At 45.5% G+C, this 22578-nt stretch overlaps 1 protein-coding gene across 1 annotated transcript; it reads left to right on the forward strand.

Moving 5' to 3' along the window:
- Window positions 1-12418: 12418 nt before the first annotated feature.
- Window positions 12419-22507, forward strand: LOC136644052 (stromelysin-1-like). The gene is made up of 10 exons (XM_066619547.1): window positions 12419-12523; window positions 12861-13108; window positions 13594-13742; window positions 13831-13959; window positions 15790-15951; window positions 17346-17454; window positions 17725-17852; window positions 19240-19399; window positions 20344-20447; window positions 22404-22507. Exons 1-10 carry the CDS (start codon window positions 12419-12421, stop codon window positions 22505-22507), a joined length of 1398 nt encoding a protein of 465 aa, XP_066475644.1.
- The last annotated feature ends 71 nt before the right edge of the window (window positions 22508-22578 follow it).

A 22578-nucleotide genomic window follows, 5' to 3' on the forward strand; every position in this document is an offset into this window, starting at 1 on the left:
AATGCGAAGGAGGAGGATGAAGGCCTCAAGACTAACAGCGTCTCAGCTTCACTGGATAGCAAGCATAACTTATTTTGTGGTTTGTTGGCCACTGGGTTTTCTTGAGCTTTCAAAAACATCAGTCATTGCTGAATTGTAAGAGGAAGAAGAGAAATTAAGTAGATATTTATGTATTAATACAAATTATTTCATCAATGTTATTTTTCTCTTAATTTATATATTATTGCGTAATAAAGTAATTTTTAATTGTATTGATATTATATATATGGTGGTCTTGGCTTATTTCTTTTTATGCAGTTTTGAAGTTGGGCAGCTGTTTTGCCAGAATCCCAGTCCAAGCTTCACCTAGAGAACTTATGCCTACTTTAATTAGCTCCCCTTTGTTCCCCAATAATGGCCTTAGTTCTGCATTGCAGCACTGCTGGACCCCACCACCAGGGTAGCTCACCTGTTCAACCATCAAGTCCTCTTTCCTCCCATCTCCTGCCAGCAGCTTCTTCAGCCACCAGAGCAACACCTTGGTCCTCAGCAGGTCTTGGGCATGGCAGCCATGCACCAGTCAGCTGTGTCTCTAGCAGTTTCTGTTCCAGCAGTCTCCAACAGCCCCCATTCCAGCAATCCTTAGAAGTCTGTTCACAAGGGAAAATATTGACATAGTGGGCATAACGGAAACCTGGTGGAATGCGGAGAATCAGTGGGATACCGCAATCCCGGGCTATAAACTCTACAGGAGGGACAGGCAGGGGCGTGTTGGAGGTGGGGTGGCCCTTTATAAGAACATAAGAACATAAGAACATAAGAACAGCCCCACTGGATCAGGCCATAGGCCCATCTAGTCCAGCTTCCTGTATCTCACAGCGGCCCACCAAATGCCCCAGGGAGCACACCAGATAACAAGAGACCTCGTCCTGGTGCTCTCCCCTACATCTGGCATTCTGACTTAACCCATTCCTAAAATCAGGAGGTTGCGCATACACATCATGGCTTGTACCCCATAATGGATTTTTCCTCCAGAAACTCGTCCAATCCCCTTTTAAAGGCGTCTAGGCTAGACGCCAGCACCACATCCTGTGGCAAGGAGTTCCACAGACCGACCACGCGCTGAGTAAAGAAATATTTTCTTTTGTCTGTCCTAACCCGCCCAACACTCAATTTTAGTGGATGTCCCCTGGTTCTGGTATTATGTGAGAGTGTAAAGAGCATCTCCCTATCCACTCTGTCCATCCCCTGCATAATTTTGTATGTCTCAATCATGTCCCCCCTCATGTCCCCCCCTTTATGTTAAGGAAGGGATAGAATCCAGCAAAGTAGAGATTGAAGGTGGGTCCGACTCCACCGTAGAATCTCTGTGGGTTAAATTACCAGGCTTGTGCAGCGATGTAATACTGGGGGCGTGCTATCGTCCTCCAGACCAGAAATCTGATGGGGACCTTGAAATGAGGAAACAGATCAGGGAGGTGACAAGGAAGGACAGGGTTGTAATCATGGGGGACTTCAATTATCCTCATATTGACTGGGTCAATTTGTGTTCTGGTCACGATAAAGAAACCGGATTTCTTGACGTGCTAAATGACTGTGGCTTAGATCAGCTAGTCACGGAGCCCACCAGAGGACTGGTGACTCTGGATTTAATTTTGTGCAATACGCAGGACCTGGTTAGAGATGTAAATGTTACTGAGCCATTGGGGAACAGTGATCATGCTGCGATCCGTTTTGACGTGCACGTTGGGGGAAGAATACCAGGCAAATCTCTAACAAAAACTCTTGACTTCCGACGGGCGGACTTCCCTCAAATGAGGAGGCTGGTTAGAAGGAGGTTGAAAGGGAGGGTAAAAAGAGTCCAGTCTCTCCAGAGTGCATGGAGGCTGCTTAAAACAACAGTAATAGAGGCCCAGCAGAGGTGTATACCGCAAAGAAAGAAGGGTTCCACTAAATCCAGGAGAGTGCCCGCATGGCTAACCAGCCAAGTTAGAGAGGCTGTGAAGGGCAAGGAAGCTTCCTTCCGTAAATGGAAGTCTTGCCCTAATGAAGAGAATAAAAAGGAACATAAACTGTGGCAAAAGAAATGTAAGAAGGTGATAGGGGAGGCCAAGCGAGACTATGAGGAACGCATGGCCAGCAACATTAAGGGGAATAATAAAAGCTTCTTCAAATATGTTAGAAGCAGGAAACCCGCCAGAGAAGCGGTTGGCCCTCTGGATGGTGAGGGAGGGAAAGGGGAGATAAAAGGAGACTTAGAGATGGCAGAGAAATTAAATGAGTTCTTTGCATCTGTCTTCACGGCAGAAGACCTCGGGCAGATACCGCTGCCCGAACGGCCCCTCCTAACCGAGGAGTTAAGTCAGATAGAGGTTAAAAGAGAAGATGTTTCAGACCTCATTGATAAATTAAAGATCAATAAGTCACCGGGCCCTGATGGCATACACCCAAGGGTTATTAAGGAATTGAAGAATGAAGTTGCAGATCTCTTGACTAAGGTATGCAACTTGTCCCTCAAAACGGCCACGGTGCCAGAAGATTGGAGGATAGCAAATGTCACGCCTATTTTTAAAAAGGGAAAGAGGGGGGACCCGGGAAACTATAGGCCGGTCAGCCTAACATCCATACCGGGTAAGATGGTGGAATGCCTCATCAAAGATAGGATCTCAAAACACATAGACGAACAGGCCTTGCTGAGGGAGAGTCAGCATGGCTTCTGTAAGGGTAAGTCTTGCCTCACAAACCTTATAGAATTCTTTGAAAAGGTCAACAGGCATGTGGATGCTGGAGAACCCGTGGACATTATATATCTGGACTTTCAGAAGGCGTTTGACACGGTCCCTCACCAAAGGCTACTGAAAAAACTCCACAGTCAGGGAATTAGAGGACAGGTCCTCTCGTGGATTGAGAACTGGTTGGAGGCCAGGAAGCAGAGAGTGGGTGTCAATGGGCAATTTTCACAATGGAGAGAGGTGAAAAGCGGTGTGCCCCAAGGATCTGTCCTGGGACCGGTGCTTTTCAACCTCTTCATAAATGACCTGGAGACAGGGTTGAGCAGTGAAGTGGCAAAGTTTGCAGACGACACCAAACTTTTCCGAGTGGTAAAGACCAGAAGTGATTGTGAGGAGCTCCAGAAGGATCTCTCCAGACTGGCAGAATGGGCAGCAAAATGGCAGATGCGCTTCAATGTCAGTAAGTGTAAAGTCATGCACATTGGGGCAAAAAATCAAAACTTTAGATATAGGCTGATGGGTTCTGAGCTGTCTGTGACAGATCAGGAGAGAGATCTTGGGGTGGTGGTGGACAGGTCGATGAAAGTGTCGACCCAATGTGCGGCGGCAGTGAAGAAGGCCAATTCTATGCTTGGGATCATTAGGAAGGGTATTGAGAACAAAACGGTTAGTATTATAATGCCGTTGTACAAATCGATGGTAAGGCCACACCTGGAGTATTGTGTCCAGTTCTGGTCGCCGCATCTCAAAAAAGACATAGTGGAAATGGAAAAGGTGCAAAAGAGAGCGACTAAGATGATTACGGGGCTGGGGCACCTTCCTTATGAGGAAAGGCTACGGCGTTTGGGCCTCTTCAGCCTAGAAAAGAGACGCTTGAGGGGGGACATGATTGAGACATACAAAATTATGCAGGGGATGGACAGAGTGGATAGGGAGATGCTCTTTACACTCTCACATAATACCAGAACCAGGGGACATCCACTAAAATTGAGTGTTGGGCGGGTTAGGACAGACAAAAGAAAATATTTCTTTACTCAGCGCGTGGTCGGTCTGTGGAACTCCTTGCCACAGGATGTGGTGCTGGCGTCTAGCCTAGACGCCTTTAAAAGGGGATTGGACGAGTTTCTGGAGGAAAAATCCATTATGGGGTACAAGCCATGATGTGTATGCGCAACCTCCTGATTTTAGGAATGGGTTAAGTCAGAATGCCAGATGCAAGGGAGCGCACCAGGATGAGGTCTCTTGTTATCTGGTGTGCTCCCTGGGGCATTTGGTGGGCCGCTGTGAGATACAGGAAGCTGGACTAGATGGGCCTATGGCCTGATCCAGTGGGGCTGTTCTTATGTTCTTATGTTCACCCGTCTGTCCATCAGTCAACCAGTCAGTTAGTGAGTCCATGGTCAGTCAGCAGATCCAGTAGTCCATCAGCCAGTCCATTAGTTCCTCAGTCTGGCAGTCAGCTAGTCCATCAGTCAGTCCTCTGTCCTTCAATCTCCTTCCTTCTGCTCTCTCAGGCTTTCCAGACTTCCTTCTTTCCTTCTACATCCATCTACTTTCACTGCTCCAGTTGCTGCTTTTATCCATGTAATGACCTGGCAGCCTCTAATGGTTGCAGCTGTGCAGGACACCCATTGTTCAAAGCCTAGGTCTTAACCCATGCTTGCCTACCAGAGCAAGGGGCCACTGTTGACACTACACCCTGTCTCCTCGAGGGATCCTGCACATTTCCATTACAGCAGCCCAATCCTAACCTGCTCTGGAGCAGGCAGGCTAGCAAGTCAGCCCCACATCCAGAGCTGGGTTGGAGCCAGTTGCAGCTCAGCCCGGGCAAGGGGAATTCATTTCCATTACCCTGGGTAAAGCTGCAGTAGTCCCAATGGGGCTACTTGGATCTGTGCCACCTCAGGAGGTGGTGCAAATCCCAGCAGCCTGGAGCTGCTCTGGGCCACCTGGGACTGGGGTTAGCAGCCGGCCATAGTGCTGGATCCTGGCCCTGGGACTGGGGTTAGGATCTGGCTGTAGTGCTGGCCCTGTCCCCTGCTCAGACCCACCTGCCCAAGGACCCACTCGCCTCTCGCCCCGAAACACCTGCATCCCACCCTCCCCAAGCCTCCACACTGGCTGGACTCAGCACTGACTTATCTTTGCGCCGGCTCAAAGGGGCTTGGGCTGGCACCCAGAGGCCACTTTATGTCCATGTACCAGCCTACCTTCTCTCCCGGTGCCGCAAAAGTACTTAATGGCACTTTTGTGACACCAATGGGTGGGCTCAAAGGACTTGTGTCAGCCCATCTGCTGGTATAAATTGCGCCCATAGTGTCATATAGTGGCAAGGATACAAAGCCCAGGTAATCAACTCCTTGTTCAAAAGCCACGTTCCCCTCACTGCATTGACCTTATTGCTTAATGAAATTTCCTAGTCAACCACGTGCCACCTTTCTCTTGAACATTTCTCAAAATATAGTCACATAGGTCGGCAAAAGGATTTGTTCATGTGAAAGGCTTTCAGGTGGCCTTCCGCAACCTTGAATGTCATTCGAGAAAGCTTCGTGGTCTGTAAACAACCAGCAAAATGGAATGCCCTCCTGCAATACTTTCAAATGGAAGAATTGCTGACCTAAGCAATGCAGGATACAGTGGACTGCAAATGGAGCACATGCACTCTATAAAGGGTGTGTGGATGAATGGTCCTCTCTTCCCCCTTTGATCCCTAAAAGCTGACTAGGTCTGTGCCATAGATTATAGTGATGTTCTTCTATGTTGGTTATAGTAAGAATGGGTCTTCCAGATGTGCCAATGTAAACTGCACCACCAGTATGTACCCCCCCCCCCAATTTCATTCATCAGGAGTCTTAAAAACAAACATTTATTCTACTGTCAAACTATTCAAAGTGTTTCACCTGTACTATCTGATTGCAACCCTCCCAACAACCTTGTAAAGTATTGTCCCGTATTGCACAGGGTAGGGGTGGGGGCATGGTTACTTGTGAGGGCCACCTAGTTCGCTTGTGGCAGAGGAGAGATTTGAACTAGGCACTTCCTGCTGTGTAGTTCAGGATCCAACTAGTCATTATGTGGAATGCATAACCTGACTCTGTGTTTTGTAAATAGCATGCTTGAATGGGGGGAAAAACACAGCTGTGATAGGGGGCTTTAGGGCTTTGGTGACTCTAATCCTCATTGCCCTCCCAACACTGGTGCAGTATTTTAGTTGAAAAAAAAAGAAGCAGGATGTGAGGATGAGCAGACACACAATCTAAATAATTTTTAATGAGAAAAGTCTAACAAGAAGACTCTGGAATGTGATATGAGGTTACTCAGAGACTCAAAGAAAGACAGATAAGGAGTAGTCAGGACACCTGCACCAATTACTTGAGAAAGAGATATAGGTTATACCAGTGCTTCTTTTTGTAAAAAACAAAAAAAAAATAAAAATAAAAATAAAAGGTGCAGGAGCTCACAACTTGTTAATCTTTTATTTATTTATTTATTTATTTATTTATTTATTTATTTATTTATTTATTTTTAAACCATTTTTTATCGGAGAAATAAGTAATAAGATACAACTAGACGTAGTCAATAACCACACACACACACACACACACACACACACACACACGTCCATCCCGTGTGAGCTCCCTGATAGCAAAAGCACTCCTGCCACAGCTGGAGTGAAACACCCCATTTTTTTTAGGTGGGGAGGGGCTCCATTGGGCTATCGGAAACTCTCTCCATTGGGCTATAGGAAAGCCTACAGTTAAAGTGTTCAGAACTAATATATAAGGTGTTGAGCCCAGCTGGTGGCCATCAGCACCTCAAGTATTAGTTCCAAACATTTTGAGCCTCAGAGCTCTTATGGCTCAATGGCTAAAGTGTTGGTCTGTGGAAGGGGGCCAGCAGGGGGCTCACTCCAGGAGCTTAACTGTGGGTTAAGTCCTACCTGGGACTTTAAAAAAAAGGTTAAAAAAAGCCTGCCTGGGACTGAACTTTGAGGAGTTTTGCAGCCTCAACTGGCCCCCCCTTTGGCAACTGGCAACCAACCTTTATATTTTGCAGCCATGGAGCACCTCCCCACCTTAAAAAAAAAATGTTCTTCCTCATAGGGATTTGAACCCCTAACCTCTGGCTCCACAGACCAACACTTTAGCCATTGAGCCATCAGAGCTCTTCAGCTCAAAGTGTTTGGAACTAATACTTGAGGCGCTGATGGCCACCAGCTGTGCTCAACACCTTATATATTAGTTCTGAACACTTTAAGTGTAGGCTTTCCTATAGCCCAATGGAGAGAGTGCTGGACTGTGGAGCACAAGGTTGGAGGTTCGAATCCCTCCCTAGCCAGCAGGGCGGGGCAGGGCGGAGAGGAGGGGAAAAAGGTGGGGGCGGAGAGGGTGCTGGAACGCCATTCCGTTGTGTTCCATTACAAAAAAAGCCCTGGGTTATACACAGGTTAAGAGATAGCACTACCATTTTAATGAGGAACAAAGACAGTAAATCTGTTGCTAATTAAATTGGAGTTTTGACAAACACAGACATCAGCAGAAATGAACAGGAACAAGATAAAGCCCCTAATTAGCAGAACATTCCAGAGAATCTCTGTCATAGGTACTAAGCTAACAAAGAAAGCTGGATTTAATCAGAATAAAGAGAAGTCTCTAAAAACCTTTATTTACAAATAAGAAGTTAGTTTTTCTTGTATAATTATACCACTATGCCTCACAATAACACAGTCACATAAAAGAATTAATAAAGGAAAGACAAAAGCTTAGTTTAAACAGTGATTAATGAAACCAGATAGAAAGAATTTGGACTAGTTCTGTAATAAATGGGTAAACTGCCATCTAGTGGATGTTGGAAACAGTGTTTTCTATGTAAATCTTCAATCTGTAATTTGAAACTAGCCAATGAAATGCTTGTAAATTTGTGACCAATCCTGAGAAGGCCTCCATTTCTGATGTTACACATGAGCCAATGAAATGTACATACATGTTGGCAACCTTCAGTCTCGAAAGACTCTGGTATTGCGCTCTGAAAGGTGGTTCTGGAACAGCGTCTAGTGTGACTGAAAAGGCCAATTCGGGAGTGACAATCCCTTCCACACCAGGAGCAAGTGCAGTCTGTCCCTGGTCTGTCTCCCTGGTTATGGGCCTTCCTTCTTTGCCTCTTAGCCTCAGACTGTTGGCCAAGTGTCTCTTCAAACTGGGAAAGGCCATGCTGCACAGCCTGCCTCCAAGCGGGCCGCTCAGAGGCCAGGGTTTCCCACCTGTTGAGGTCCACTCCTAAGGCCTTCAGATCCCTCTTGCAGATGTCCTTGTATCGCAGCTGTGGTCTACCTGTAGGGCACTTTCCTTGCACGAGTTCTCCATAGAGGAGATCCTTTGGGATCTGGCCATCATCCATTCTCACAACATGACCGAGCCAATGACCGAGCCAATGAAATGTAAGATTTTTCAAACAAAGAAGTCACAAAGCTATATAAGGGAGAGACACACACTAGAACATTGCTTTTCTCTGGAGACACTGAGAGTTACCACACAGCTCTCATTGCTCTCCACTTTGGACAGGAGTCCCTGAGAGGCCCGTTGCTGGCAACGAATAAAAGCTTGCAGACGATCACCATTCTTGCCTACTGAGTTTGCTTTTGAACTTTGCTCTCGACCTTGCAGCAGTAGTATTGAGAACATCACCAGGCCTGGCCATCAGAGACAGCTATGGACAGGTCTGTCAGGAGCAAGAAATGGTTTCTGATGACCACAATCCTCTGTACACTTACCTTGGACTGAGGCCCTTTGAACTCAGTGGGACTAACTTCTGAGTAGACATGCAAAGGATTGTGGTATAAGAAAGTCAGAAATAATTTTTAAGAAGGAGCAAGGTTCTGGCCCTAGGCAGCAGTGCCTCCTATCCCAGCCCTAACCCTACATTTACATTAAAAAAATAAAAAAGAATATAAATATACATTCATGTAAAAGTCCAATACTAGAACCCGTTTGACTGGAAGTAAAGAGATTTGTACTCAGGGACACTGTTATGGTAGAGGTTGAGCTTCTATCCCAGTCCTTGGTGACCTGTGTTCCCAGCCTGATCCCAGCTTCTTGAGTGATGTTTATCCTTCAACAGTCTTGCTTACTACAGCCAGTTTCTTTTGCCCCATACAACTTTATAGGCCACTCCTAGGGAGAAAGGTGGGATAGAAACATGATAAATAAATAAATAAATAAGAATGAGAATTGACACCCATTCCACCCTGTGAGCGCATACTCACATAGCCCAGTCCTACCTGGAAGAAGTTGCCAGCGGAATGTGCTTTCCTCTGGCAGAAATGTCAGGATCAGGCTCCAGACAGCAGTCTCTGGATCTGGTGTGCATTGTTACGTTATTGTGCTTGTTGACTCCACCAGTACAGTTGCTTATGCTTGCGGGTGGCCAAGACACCATCCACTGGCACCAGATAAAGCAGCAGTGGAGTTGAGTGGTGGGATAGACAGAGGAGGAGAATGAGAGATACAGGGCTTTTCTGGGCTGATGGGTGTCAGGCAGAGAGGTGAAATGGGGGCAGGATGGGGTAGGCTCAGCTGTGCTCATATGTACCCATATAATATCCTCCTTTCTTCTGCCTCACTCTCCTTACTTCTGCATCAGCAAAATAATAATAATAATAATAATAATAATAATAATAATAATAATAATAATAATAATAATAATAAACAGGTATTTATATACCGCCTTTCTTGGTCTTTATTCAAGACTTTATTCAAGGTGTTTTACATAGGCAGGCTTATTTTAAATCCCTTATTAAATAGGAATTTTTACAATTTGAAAGAAGGTTCTTTCTTTCAAGAACCACTACATTCAGGTGTTTCATTCTGATCTGGCTTCACATTCTGGCCTCCATCCTCCCACGCTCAGAGCAGATGGAATAGCTTCAGCTTGTCAGCTGCTTCAAGGTCGCACGGTGCCGGTGGCCTCGAACTGAAAACCTTGTGGATGTTATCTTCAGGCAGACAGAGGCTCTACCCACTAGACCAGACCTCCTGCCCTGGCACAGAACCGAGGAGACCAGTAAGAAAAGCAGAGTCTTTCCCTAGGGCAAGGGAACAAAAGTACCCTTGTCTTGAGGAGTCTTCTGCAACTGCTCCTCCCCCCGCCATAGGATGCAGGCAGGTTCCTCCATGGCTGTCGCAATGAATGAATTGATGCATTGAAGATACTGGTAAGAGACATATAATGGCTGGACCTCTTGAGGATTCCTCCCTGGCAAATGGGCAGTGAGGGAAAGTGCACTCTGGGGAGACAGGACTTTCTGCAAAGTCACTTTAAGGAAGTCCGAGTTTGTGGTGTTGGCTGAGCTTACCGTGTCTCATTTTCTTTGAAAACTGAGTTGAGGCCGCAGGAGTGAGAAAATGAGAGGAAGAGGAAATGGACATGAATATTAGATATGGTTTCCTGGCACGTAGTCAAGGGTTTATGTGCATTTCGTTTGTGTCCAAATATGAGCATAGCTATTACTGTATACTGAATGTGACTCAGTTTTCATGTCATTTAACATCTTTCCCATTTTTTGATTACTTACCCATACACAAAATAAGATAATGGTGCTCAGCACAGAAGTCACTGTTCTCACATATCCCGTACTGTCAGCCCAATCCTATCCCCCACCACACTGTAGCATGCTTGCACTCCATGCTATGATGGGTATATGTGTGTGATCAGGAGGCCTGCGAGAGGTAAAGGAAAATGTGTTGCCCTTTTGTGGAAGCCTCCGAAAGTGCAGAGGAAGCCATCCTTTAAAGTCTAACTACAGACACTTTCCTCCTGCTTCATTTTCATGGTGAAAACTAACTAGTATCTCCTAAAGTGACCATCTGCTGCATGGGGGCCATTAACTGTTTTGTGGGCCTACTCAGTGTGAAAATGATGCAGGTGGGAAATGTTAACCTCCTTCCCAGTGGTTCATGTCATCCTCTTGCAGGTACTCTGTACTGGCACATAGAAACCAACCTACAGCAGAGAGGTGGCTACTGCCTTTGCAAGGTGCACTTGTGGAGAATGGTGATCCAGGGAAAAGTCTCTGAACTGAAAGGCTAAGTTTGCCAGCCCAGCACAGAGCCCAAGTCAAGTGGTTACCTTCTACCTTGCCTCAAGTCGCTGTTCAGCCATGCTTTTGGGCCTGCGCTAGGCAATCAGGCCGAGGACAAAGTTTAGGACAACAAATTCCATAGCATGTCCAGATAGCATTCACTTTTTACATCAGGCCTGTAAAACTTGTAAGCCACTTGCCACATCCTTTAGGTTTGCATTTGCTTGACCAGTAGCAGACCTGCCATTAACTGAACAGGGCAAATGCCCCAGGCGTGGAGCCCCGCACGCCTGCAGGACCACGCAGAAGTCTTACGGAGGCTCCTGACACAGTTGGAAACTGTTTTCCCGGCAAAAGTTTAAGACTGTAGGGAAACCTCAGATGGTTTTCCCAGGGATTGTATGAGGCTCCGTTTCATTCAGGTAAGTGGGGGGAGCAGAGTCGGTTGCACTGGGGGAGGGCGGCAGGGGGACACCATCGTGGGCATGGGATGTGGGAAGTCTGCCACTGTGCTTGACAACCTTGTTTTGTGGTCCCAAAGAAAGGCAGCCACCCAAAGAACAGACAGAATTAAAAGCAGACTATCAGTTGCTCACTTTGCCAAAAAAGAACCCATCAGCCATGTATGGACAAAAGCTGAGGCTTGATATTTTTGTTCTTTTGTTGCCTGCCTGGGACTCCAAGAAGCAGCCTGAAAGGTAGAAAACATGACCTGAAAGCTGCCTACCAGTGGTTCATGACCCAATTTTTGGTGGGTCACGAAACTGACGAGCTGATAACTGACAAGGAAAATGCACTGAGACCTGTGGAAAGTGAACTGGAGCAGCACGTTCACTTATGAGTAGGCATATTTGCCTCAGCTCTTATCAAAGGCCATGTGAAGGTGAATGCAAGGCCACTAAAATGGTCCCAATCTGATGAATGTGAAGCACAAGAAGGCGCCCCCCCCCCCCACCACCATAGTAAAAAGGCTAAAAACAGAGGCTAGAGTAGCTGGTAAACTTTATTGAAACTTTTTTTTTAAACTTGTAAAGCTAGGTGGGTCCCTATAGAGTGTGGTTTTAATAAGTGGGTCCCGGTGCTAAAACGTTTGGGAACCACTGCATTAATATTGATAACATTATTATTATTCTATTTAATCTATCTGTTTAAAAATTTCAGTCCATAAATTAAGGAAAGCCAGTTGAATTTAAAAAAAAAACAAACACACCTGAATGGCCAAATCACTACTAACAGGCAAACTCATGCCTGAAGGTCAGGCCTATTATGTACTTCACAGTGTGGAGTGAGGGAAATCAAAGCATCATCCGCAAACTTCTATGAAAAGAACAGATTTCCTTTTATTTTAAAAAAGGCCATTTGGTCAAACCCAACTACGCTAACAGGGATTGCAAAATTAGGCCTAGAAACCGGTGTTGTGTGTCATTCTTTGGAACGATGACTTTGGAGGAAGCTATAGCCAGCTAGAGGAAGTCATACAGTTAGGAGTCATGGCTCTGTTGCGTTCATCAAACAACCATGGACTATATATAGAGGGATGCTTGGAGCATAGAGTCAGATTGATCGAAGAGGCTGAAGAGACCGAAGCTGACGAGACCAGGAACTCGAAGCACGGACGTGAGCGCAAAAAATGAAGAGCCTGCTCCTTGTGATCGCGCTCTGTGGAGCACTTGGGTATGCTCTGCCCATCGGCACAGATGAACTCATCTCAGATAAGGACATGGCATTTGCCAAGGTAATGGTCAATGGTTGAAAGGTGTAAGCTGAGAAGAAACAGAACCCAAGCAACAGATTGGCCAGGAATAGTTTATTAAATGTGTTTTGTAAACTGACAACCACTGTGAGCCTGTGCATAGATGCAACTGGAGAAACTTGGGTTCCAGCCTCTGCTGGTTGTCTTAGGGCAAGTTGCTCTCTGTAGGTTTCAGTTCCTCTATCTGTAAAATGGGTGTACTAGATGGGTCCCTCCTGGTCTTGTACCAAGAGTAAAGGCAGAAGACATCATTCTAAAAAGATGAAAACAGGATGTAAGATTTAACTGATCAAATGTATCTGTTCCTTCCTTCCATCAGAAATACGTGGAGAACTACTACCCTGATTCTGAAAACACACCTGCTCTAAGGAGCAAAATGAGTGACACTGCTATTGCAGCTGCCAAAATACAAGAAATGCAAAGATTCTTTGGGCTGCAAGTGACTGGCAAGGTGGATGCAAACACTTTGGAAGTCATGAGGAAGCCCAGGTGTGGGATTCCTGATGTAGGGAAATTCAGCACTTTTGAGGGTTCTCCAAAGTGGACAAAGAAAACCCTCACATACAGGTAAGAAGACAATATACTTTCTTGAGTTGAAGATGCCACTTAGCGATTCTTGTTCCTGCAGCACTCAGATGGCTGAAAGTAGTAGAAGACGAGCAGAAAGACAGTAGACAGGGATGTGCTGGTGAACCCATTTTGGGGGGAGCAGAACTTGGGGGAGCAGCACTAAGGGACCTCCATAAAGTTTTGTCTCTATAGGTAGATGCCAGAAGAGGAAGTAGTTTGTTCTATGCCATTGAGAGTGTGTAAGATGGGAAAAGAGTGCAGACTGGTAAACTGTCAGTTTAAGAAGGCCCAGAAAGACTCACCTGAACGCAGCTAGGGAGATCATATGCTGGGATTTCATGACAGACGCCCATAGGTTCCTTGGCAGTCACATAGAAGTTGAAAAATTGGTTACTCTTACTGGTACGGTGTGAACTTTGTAAACTGTGATACTTCTGCCTTCCAAAGATCATTTCATCAATTACTGTTTTGTTTTTTTTAAGCATTCAGAACTACACGCCAGATATGCATCCTGCTTATGTTGAGGAGGCCATCGAGAAGGCTTGGAAAGTGTGGAGTGAGGTGACCCCTCTGACGTTCACCAGAGTGTATGATGACTCTGCAGATATACTGATCTCTTTTGTTGCCGGATGTAAGTGGTTCATAAAAATAGGTATCAGTAGATAAACTCAGGGCTGGTATATTTTCGTATGTATAAATATATTATTTTACTTTTCAAGACCATGGTGACTCCTCGCCTTTTAATGGACCTGGTAACGAACTGGCTCATGCATTTCGACCTGGCGATCGCCCTTTGAGTGGAGATGCTCACTTTAATGAGGATGAAACCTGGTCAAAAGATTTGACAGGTATTTCACATCTCTTTGTTCCTACATTACATTGTGCTTTTGTTTGTAATGCTGTTCAGGTGGTTCAGACAGCAAAATATTGGTTCATGAGTACCATGCAGGTCTCAGAATACTAAACATTATTATACATTTAGGGAATTTTCCATAAATTTTTAATTTAGGGGAAAAAAAGAAAAGAAACCAAAGCCCTGACATTTGCATCCTGATCGTTCCACTTCCAGTTTCATCATATTTTCATTAAAATCAGTGCATTGTGTATGGTCATTGTTCTAGTAAGTGATACTTAGAGGTGTTTGGAAATGGTTTATTTATCTTAGTCAGAAGTAAGCCCATTGTAAACTGTAAGCCTTTGTCTGTAATCCTATCTTACTAGAAAGAAACACCTCTAGTGATGATGAACTGCTATTTATATATACTGCCTTTCTGGCCATTGGATTACTCCTTTGGCTTTATTCAAGGTGGTTTACACAGGCAGGCTTTCTCTAAACCCCTATGAGGGTTTAACAATCTACAGTCCAGGTGAAACTATCATGTTCTGGTGAGACGATCTGGCTGCATGCTGTCTCCCACACTGACAGACGGCTCTTTTCCCTCTCATGGAAAGAGCTAGAGCCAGGTTCTTTTGGTTCACCCCCAAAAGGGCTTGGCTTGGTGTGTCAGCTCTCAAGGTCTTGCCGCTCACAGAGTCTTCTGGTGATCTTGAACTGGCAACCTTCAGATATTAAATCTTTGGGCTTAACAGTGGCTCCACCTTCTAGACCAGAACTCCTGCCCTCCTCCTAATTATGGGTGAGAGTAGAGACTGGTCAATTACTACTCACCAAGTTGGATATAGTTTAAAAAAAAAAAAAAAGATATCTGGTGGTCTGCAATTTGATTGACAATCGTCCTGGAATCTCCCAACAGAGAGGAAGGAAAAAGAAGATATTTATTGAAATCCAAGGGGGCTGCTGTACCGTATACAGTAGCTTGCTAGTTCAACTTGGCAGGACACAACAAGTGTATGTTGATATAACACAAGGCTATCCACATACCTCCTGAAAAGTGGGAATGTCATCCTTCAGGGCCAAACTGTTAGCACGTACAAATGCACAGCTCCAGTATTGGTCATATTTTTGCACTCTTGCATAAGGATTATGAAAAGTAAGAAAATATCATTTTATTCTGAAACTTTGCATGGTCTATACTATGTACTATATTTCTCGCACAGTTAGGTTTGGTTCAGTAGGCAAACTGGTGTAATATTGCCACCGACATACTCATATGGTCTGTCTAGATACCAACTATCAGGCAGAAAGGCAGTGAAGTCTTTCAGGCAGAGACTGAGGGGAAATTCATACCCCATTCCAGTGGTATGGCTGCTATCATGTGCAAACCGAGTGGAATGAGTGATGATACACATGATCAACTTGTCATCTGAAAGCCTGTCATCTTGGCAACAGTTTCCCAGACCTTTCCTATGGACCATTAATCTTTATGTAAAGCCAATGCAATTTGCTACCTGGTTACAACAATAACACTGCAAAAAACTGTGAATGAATCCTCAGAAATCTCTGTCTCTTGTTCAAGAGCAAACCAAGGGTCTCATGGCCACAATGTGTGGGCCAATACCTGTTCTTCCAAAAATAGCTGCTCTATTCTTTGTTGGAATTTATGGAGGAAAAAAGAAATGCTGTAAGATTCAGAAACTCATTTTTAAGAACCTTTCTTCTTTCAAGGTTCATATTTCCAAGGCGAAAAGCAGAGTTGTATAAACCCATGTGAAAAGGGTGCAGGAGACAAACTTCTTTTGCAGCAGAACAATAATATTTTGCTAATTGTTCTTTACAGGAACCAACCTTTTTATTGTTGCTGCCCATGAGTTTGGTCACTCACTGGGTTTAGATCATTCCAATGTTCTTGGGGCTCTGATGTTTCCACACTACCAGCCTACAGAGCTCAGCACCTTCAGGCTTCATCAGGATGACATTGTAGGCATTCAGTATCTTTATGGTAAGCAAAGACAGCCAGCTGAATGTGTAGATTGATTCCAACTGAACCCTGAAGCATCCCTGCTTGAATGTTTGCTTAGCAGCAGTTACTACCTCATTTCAGTTGCTTTTCTGCTCTCCAGATACTTCTGTCCCTAAAGAGTAAACGAAATTCCCTATGTAAACAGGAAAAGGATGCAGGACCAGAATGCATCTTGCACTGGTCCTTCTTCTTTTCCCTACCCCAGGAATACCAGCCAATCACACAGCTATCCACAGACCAAGGTTAGCCAGGTGTGGATACAGGTAGTGGAACATCTTGTGTGCATGGTGGGCATTTCTCTCTTCTTAACTTCCCATTCTGGTCAAAAGTTGTTTCACCAGCATGCTGCTTGGCAACCCAAGCCAAACCTGCCAATAAAAGTAAGCAGTGGAGGGAGGGATACCATGGGGGATGGGGAAGGAAGAGGAAAACCATTTCCCCCTCCTTCCACCCCCTCTTCAGGCACATGTGGCCTCCTTAGGGCTTCCATGAGAGCAGGAATGGAGCCCCCAAAGTGAACTATCCAAGAACATTAGCGTTGTGATAAGGCTTGGGTTCTGGGATATTGTCTGGGTGGTAAGAATTCTACTAGTAATCAGACAGCCAGAAACAGTAGCCCTTCATGTGAACCAGCGGTCTCTGAAGCTCACAGAAAATGAAGACGGAAAGTGTAACCTCAGCAATTTCCCAGTCTATTAAAATCTGTGATCAAATGTGTTTGTTTTTGTGGGATCTGGTAAATCCAAGGACGCCCTGTACAGGACTATACATTAGGAACAGCAGTTGTGACCCTGGGCCCAGCCTTGGTCTTCCTCAGTAAGAAATTCTGTCTTGTTGTGTAGAGAAAAAATAAGCTTGCAGTCCTTTGGGAGTGATCCCCACTGAACAAATATGTGTTGAGATTTATTTCTGAGTGAAGAGGTTTGGGCTGCATGAGGTTTGGATCCTCTTCCTGCCTGGGAAGATCTCCTAAATTCCCTGTGGCTTTGGGGACAGCTGTCACCAGCCCACACTTTTGGGAAAGTTTTTAAGGGATCTAGGGCACAATCCTAACCCCTTGTGTCCGTGCTTTCCAGTACTGGCATAGCGGTGCCAATGGGACATGTGCTGCATCCTGCAATTGGGTGTCATTCATGGAGGCTTCCTCAAAGTCAGGGAAAGTTTGTTCCCTTACCTCAGAGCTGCAGTGCTGGAAAGCACTGACGTAAGGGGTTAGGATTGCACCCCTATTATTGCCTGACATAACTTTGTGGATTTATTTTGATCTTGACTTTGCATCTACCATTGACTTTAGTCTCCTGCAGTTTCCGTGAACTGCATCTTTTCAAATCATGGGTGTTCTTCAATTAATTCTATTCATCCTTTTTCCTCAGGTCCACCAAGCAGTGCAACAGAAGCGCCATCACCAGACCTGTGTGACCCTCAGCAGACTTTTGATGCTGTCAGCACTCTCCGAGGGGAAACCCTGTTCTTTAAAAATAGGTATATTAGGAACAAATTATATAACCTCTTCACATCTCATCACTTTCTTTAACTGAATGTATCCTTCTCCCCCACACTGGTGCATGTTCAGCCATGGGGGAAAAAACCTGAGCACTCATATGAAAAGTCATTTTTGGTGGCAATTAGGGTAAAAAAAAAACTGGGAACAAAATGCATTGCATTGCTTTAAAGCATGACACACACAGGACTTTCCTAGCAGGTAGTTTGATCCGGCTTAAGCTAAATATTCTTGCTGCTTTTTCCCCTTAGCACCATGTGGCGGAAGACTTCTTGGGAAAAAAGTATTATGAAGCGTCAAATTGATGAATTCTGGCCAGCTTTGACCAGAGGCATTGATGCAGCTTATGAAGAGGAAGATACAGTCTATCTTTTCAAAGGTAACCGTTCCAAGCCACCTGCATCTCTCTTTCATCTGAATTCGTTGCAAATTCCTGAGGGGGGACCTGAGGGGGGACATGATTGAGACATACAAAATTGTGCAGGGGATGGACAGAGTGGATAGGGAGATGCTCTTTACACTCTCACATAACACCAGAACCAGGGGACATCCACTAAAATTGAGTGTTGGGAGAGTTAGAACAGACAAGAGAAAATATTTCTTTACTCATCTTGTGGTTGGTCTGTGGAACTCCTTGTCACAGGATGTGGTGATGGCGTCTAGCCTGGACACCTTTAAAAGGGGATTGGACAAGTTTCTGGAGGAAAAATCCATTACGGGGTACAAGCCATGATGTGTATGCGCAACCTCCTGATTTTAGAAATGGGTTATGTCAGAATGCCAATGCAAGGGAGGGCACCAGGACAAGGTCTCTTGTTATCTGGTGTGCTCCCTGGGGCATTTGGTGGGCTGCTGTGAGATACAGGAAGCTGGACTAGATGGGCCTATGGCCTGATCCAGTGGGGCTGTTCTTATGTTCTTATGTGGAAAAAAAAGGGAGAGATGCTTCCAAGTACTGTGCTCTAGTATTAAGCAGGGTAGATGGAGGCTCAGTGCCATTCCTTATGGCTTTTCATCTAGAGGAAAAGGGGCAGCACCAGTTCCAAACACAGATAGCACAGAGGATAATGTGGCTTACAGTGGCTTGGGCAGAATTGAGTTAGGGGGTGCAGCCCACTCACCCTTCAACTCTCAGGCTGATAAGGCTTATCTTAAAAATTCCTAACCAGTGGCATCTCTAGCTTATGCATCACCCTGTATGGCAGGAGGCCAGCACATCATCTCCATGATGCACCTCCTCCTATGTATGGGGTGGAGCAACAACCTGGGTGGTGGTGAGCGTGGGGATGTACCATCGCCCCGCCCCCTGCTGGGTTTTTTTTTGCCAAAATAGAGACATTTCAAAGTTATTTGTTTCATTGCATTCTGCTGTAAATTATGCATCAAACAGTATATAACATGATGGTATTATTCCTACAAGCTGAGATTTTAGTAATTTTACCCCCCCAGTGCACGTCACCCCCCCCCCAGCATGCACATCACCCAGTGTGGGCTGCACCCCCTGCACCCACCTAGCGATGCCACTGTTGCAAACCAATCACCAGGTGAAGGTGATACTCATCACTTATGTCCTTCAAGGCCAACATTATACCGATCTGGCCTTTCCCAATTCTCACTGCTTGGAAGAAGAGTAGTGCCTCTAAGAAAAAACTCTGGAGTCTATTGTAATTCCACTCTGAAATACAGAGACCCCTGTGCTTTTGATTCTAGCTTCTAAAATTCTATGCAAATGCCTTTCAATCTCCTAAATGCTTTTTTTCCCCCAGGACACAAATACTGGGCTTCTGAGGGGAACATTATCAAGCCAGGTTTCCCAAAGAAGATCCACAGCCTGGGCTTCCCAAAAGCAGTTCGGAACATTGATGCAGCTGTTCATGATGAAAGAACCAAGAAGACACTCTTCTTTTCTGGTTATAAGTACTGGAGGTCAGCACTGGACAATCTTGACAACTCATTTATAAATATTGACTTCTTTGCAATCGCAACACATTCCTTTCTGTTGCATACAATGCTTGTCCCCAGTAGATCCCCAAATCAGTTGCCTGTTTTGCAGCATCACATAGATTTCCTTTTCTCCTATTAGTAAGAATGTAACTAACTAAATCTATGGTAAGGCCACACCTGGAGTATTGTGTCCAGTTCTGGTCGCCGCATCTCAAAAAAGCCATAGTGGAAATGGAAAAGGTGCGAAAGAGAGCGACTAAGATGATTGCGGGGCTGGGGCACCTTCCTTATGAGGAAAGGCTACGGCATTAGGGCCACTTCAGCCTAGAAAAGAGATGCCTGAGGGGGGACATGATTGAGACATACAAAATTATACAGGGGATGGACAGAGTGGATAGGGAAATGCTCTTTACACTCTCACATAACACCAGAACCAGGGGACATCCACTAAAATTGAGTGTTGGGAGAGTTAGGACAAAAGAAAATATTTCTTTTCTCAGCATGTGGTTGGTCTGTGGAACTCCTTGCCTGATGGCGACTGGCCTGGACGCCTTTAAAAGGGGATTGGACAAGTTTCTGGAGGAAAAATCCATTACGGGTTACAAGCCATGATGTCTGTGCGCAACCTCCTGATTTTGGAGGTGGGCTATGTCAGAATGCCAGATGCAAGGGAGGGCACCAGGATGACGTCTCTTGTTATCTGATGTGCTCCCTGGGGCATTTGGTGGGCCGATGTGAGATACAGGAAGCTGGACTAGATGAGCCTATGGCCTGATCCAGTGGGGCTGTTCTTATGTTCTTAATTGTCAGGAATTTCCAAGACCCTTTGCCTCCAGGTCACCTCAACTTCTCTATTGTGAAGCTTACCAGATTAACAAGAACACTTTCTCAGTTGTATTAATTATCTCAACCCATTCATTTCTTAGCTATGATGAAGCCAAGAGGTTCATGGAGAAGGGCTATCCAAGAAAGATAGCAGCTGACTTCCCTGAAGTTGGATCAAAGGTGGATGCTGCTCTTCAGCTTGATGGTGAGCAGAAGATGATCTTCTTGACCATTTATGTTTTAAGCAATCTTTGGTCAGGAGGGCTATATAGTTGTAGTGGCTAAAGGGATGAATTATCTGACAACAACATTCAGTTGAATGGAATGACCCAGCAACAGACATCCATAAAGAAGAAGAGGCTTCCTTGAGCTCAAATAAATCAAAGACTGGGACAAAGCCATGAATGCTTCCTTGAGCTCAGTGGTGCACAGGCAGGAACAACATGAAGATGAGAGCACAATTCTATTCTCCTCCCACTCCCCCTGATGCAGCATTGCCAGATAGCTACAACTGCATCCTTTGTGTGTGTGTGTGTGTGGGTGGGTGGGTGGGATAGTTGCAGAGGTCTCCACAAGGTAAGTCAACAATTGTTCCCTTATGGGGATAAGCCTCTATGGAATGGGCGGGGGGGAATGTCTTTGTGGACCTGTGCCACAGAATCAAGTCTGGGATGGGGGTTAAGATTTGGTCGACACCCCTGAACTCAGTCTCTCCTCAGACCTGACCAGGTCAAACCACACCCCCATTGCTGCTTTAATCCATTCCCCATCCCCATTCCACCTTCCTCTCCCAACTTAGCTCACTGTCTTTTGCTGCTTTGGAGTGGATGGGAAGGCTCTTTTCTTTCTGCTGGTGTTCCAGCAGCACACAGCTTCGTGTGCTGCCAGAGCACCTTTTATGACTAGCACTGACTATTCATGGCCCATTTAGGATTGGGCTGTGACAGCAATAACTATTGGTGAGGGAGAAAGAATCTTTTCCACCCTGTGTGAATTTCAGTGGCGTGCTCCAGTTAGATGCAACAGTAAAGGGCACCATTCTCTATTGTTCTTGTACATTTGCTGACACATTTAGGCAAAATATTTAGGTTGCATTTAAGCCTCCATGGCTGCTTCGCCAGGCACCAGGCTGCTTACTTCTGTAGTTTACCTCTCAGAATTTAGAGATGCATTGGACGGCCCCATCAATGCATCTTGGTGAAGAGCGGTCAATTAGAATCTTGTACAATCTTTCCCTGATTTAAATGTTATGTGTCATGTGATGGAAAGGGAAAATTGAATGGGGGAAAGTTAATAGCAGGATCAAAGTGTTTGTTATGCCTTCTGGAGTCACAGTGTTGATCCTTCTCAGGGCTGGCCCATCCATATGGTCAAGTGAAGCAGTTGCCTCAGGCAACAGATGGGTTGGGGGGGGCCCTACCTGTGTTTATCTGCTTACCTCCACTGCCCCTCCTTCTCCTTCCACTCCCTGGACTGGACAAGGAAGAGAGGGATGGAGATGAAGAAAAACAGCGGAGGGGATGAGAGTGCTGAGCTAGAACAGGGGTGTCCAAACTTTTCGGCAGGAGGGCCACATCATCTCTCTGACACTGTGTCAGGGGCCAGGAAAAAAAAAAGAATTAATTTACATTTCATATTTGAATAAATTTACAAAAAGGAATATATGAGAGATGGAACTTACATGAATGAATGAAGGTCTTGCAGTAGCTCAAGGCCTATAAAAGGCCTTTCTTTCACTGCTGCAGCAGCATCATAGACGTGAAACAGCAAGCAGTGATACCTCATCACCAAGTGAGGGATACCACTCACCAAGTGGTATCTTGCTCACTTGGTAAAATACCAAGTGAGCAAGCCCTCACCCCACAGCTCAGGCGAGAGGTCAAACAGTTGCCCTCATGCTGAGAGCAGTTGCGTTGGGCCAGCACAAGCTCCAGCAAGTCTCTGGAGGACCAGAGGCTCATTGAATACTGGGGGCTTCCTGCGGGCCGGATTAGGAGTTCCCAAGGGCCACAAGTGGCCCCCGGGCCAGGGTTTGGGCACTCCTGAGCTAGAAAATTGGAGAGAGGGAGGAGCAGAGGCTGGCACATGATTGGTCATGGGGGGCAGCTTTTGGCCTGCCACCTCAGCTGCCGGGATCTGACCCTTCTCATTACTCTTTTAGGACACCTGTATTTGTTCAGCGGCTCAAAGCAGTATGAATTTGACAGCAAGAGCAAAAAGTTTCTTGGAATGAAGAACAGCAACAGCTGGTTTGGCTGCAAGTGAAATGGGAAGGAGGGGGATGAAGGAGTCAAGACTAACAGCATCTCAGCTTCACTGGATAGCAAGCATAACTT

Source organism: Tiliqua scincoides, chromosome 3 (genome assembly GCF_035046505.1).
Source record: "Tiliqua scincoides isolate rTilSci1 chromosome 3, rTilSci1.hap2, whole genome shotgun sequence".
NCBI classification, from domain to species: Eukaryota; Metazoa; Chordata; class Lepidosauria; order Squamata; family Scincidae; genus Tiliqua; species Tiliqua scincoides.

Coding starts and splice junctions, on each gene's coding strand:
- LOC136644052 (XM_066619547.1), top strand. CDS start 12,419: ATGAAGAGCCTGCTCCTTGTGATCGCGCTCTGTGGAGCACTTGGGTAT. Junction 15,952..17,345: donor AGGCATTCAGTATCTTTATG/GTAAGCAAAGAC, acceptor CTTTTTCCTCAG/GTCCACCAAGCAGTGCAACA. Junction 20,448..22,403: donor TGCTGCTCTTCAGCTTGATG/GTGAGCAGAAGA, acceptor TTACTCTTTTAG/GACACCTGTATTTGTTCAGC.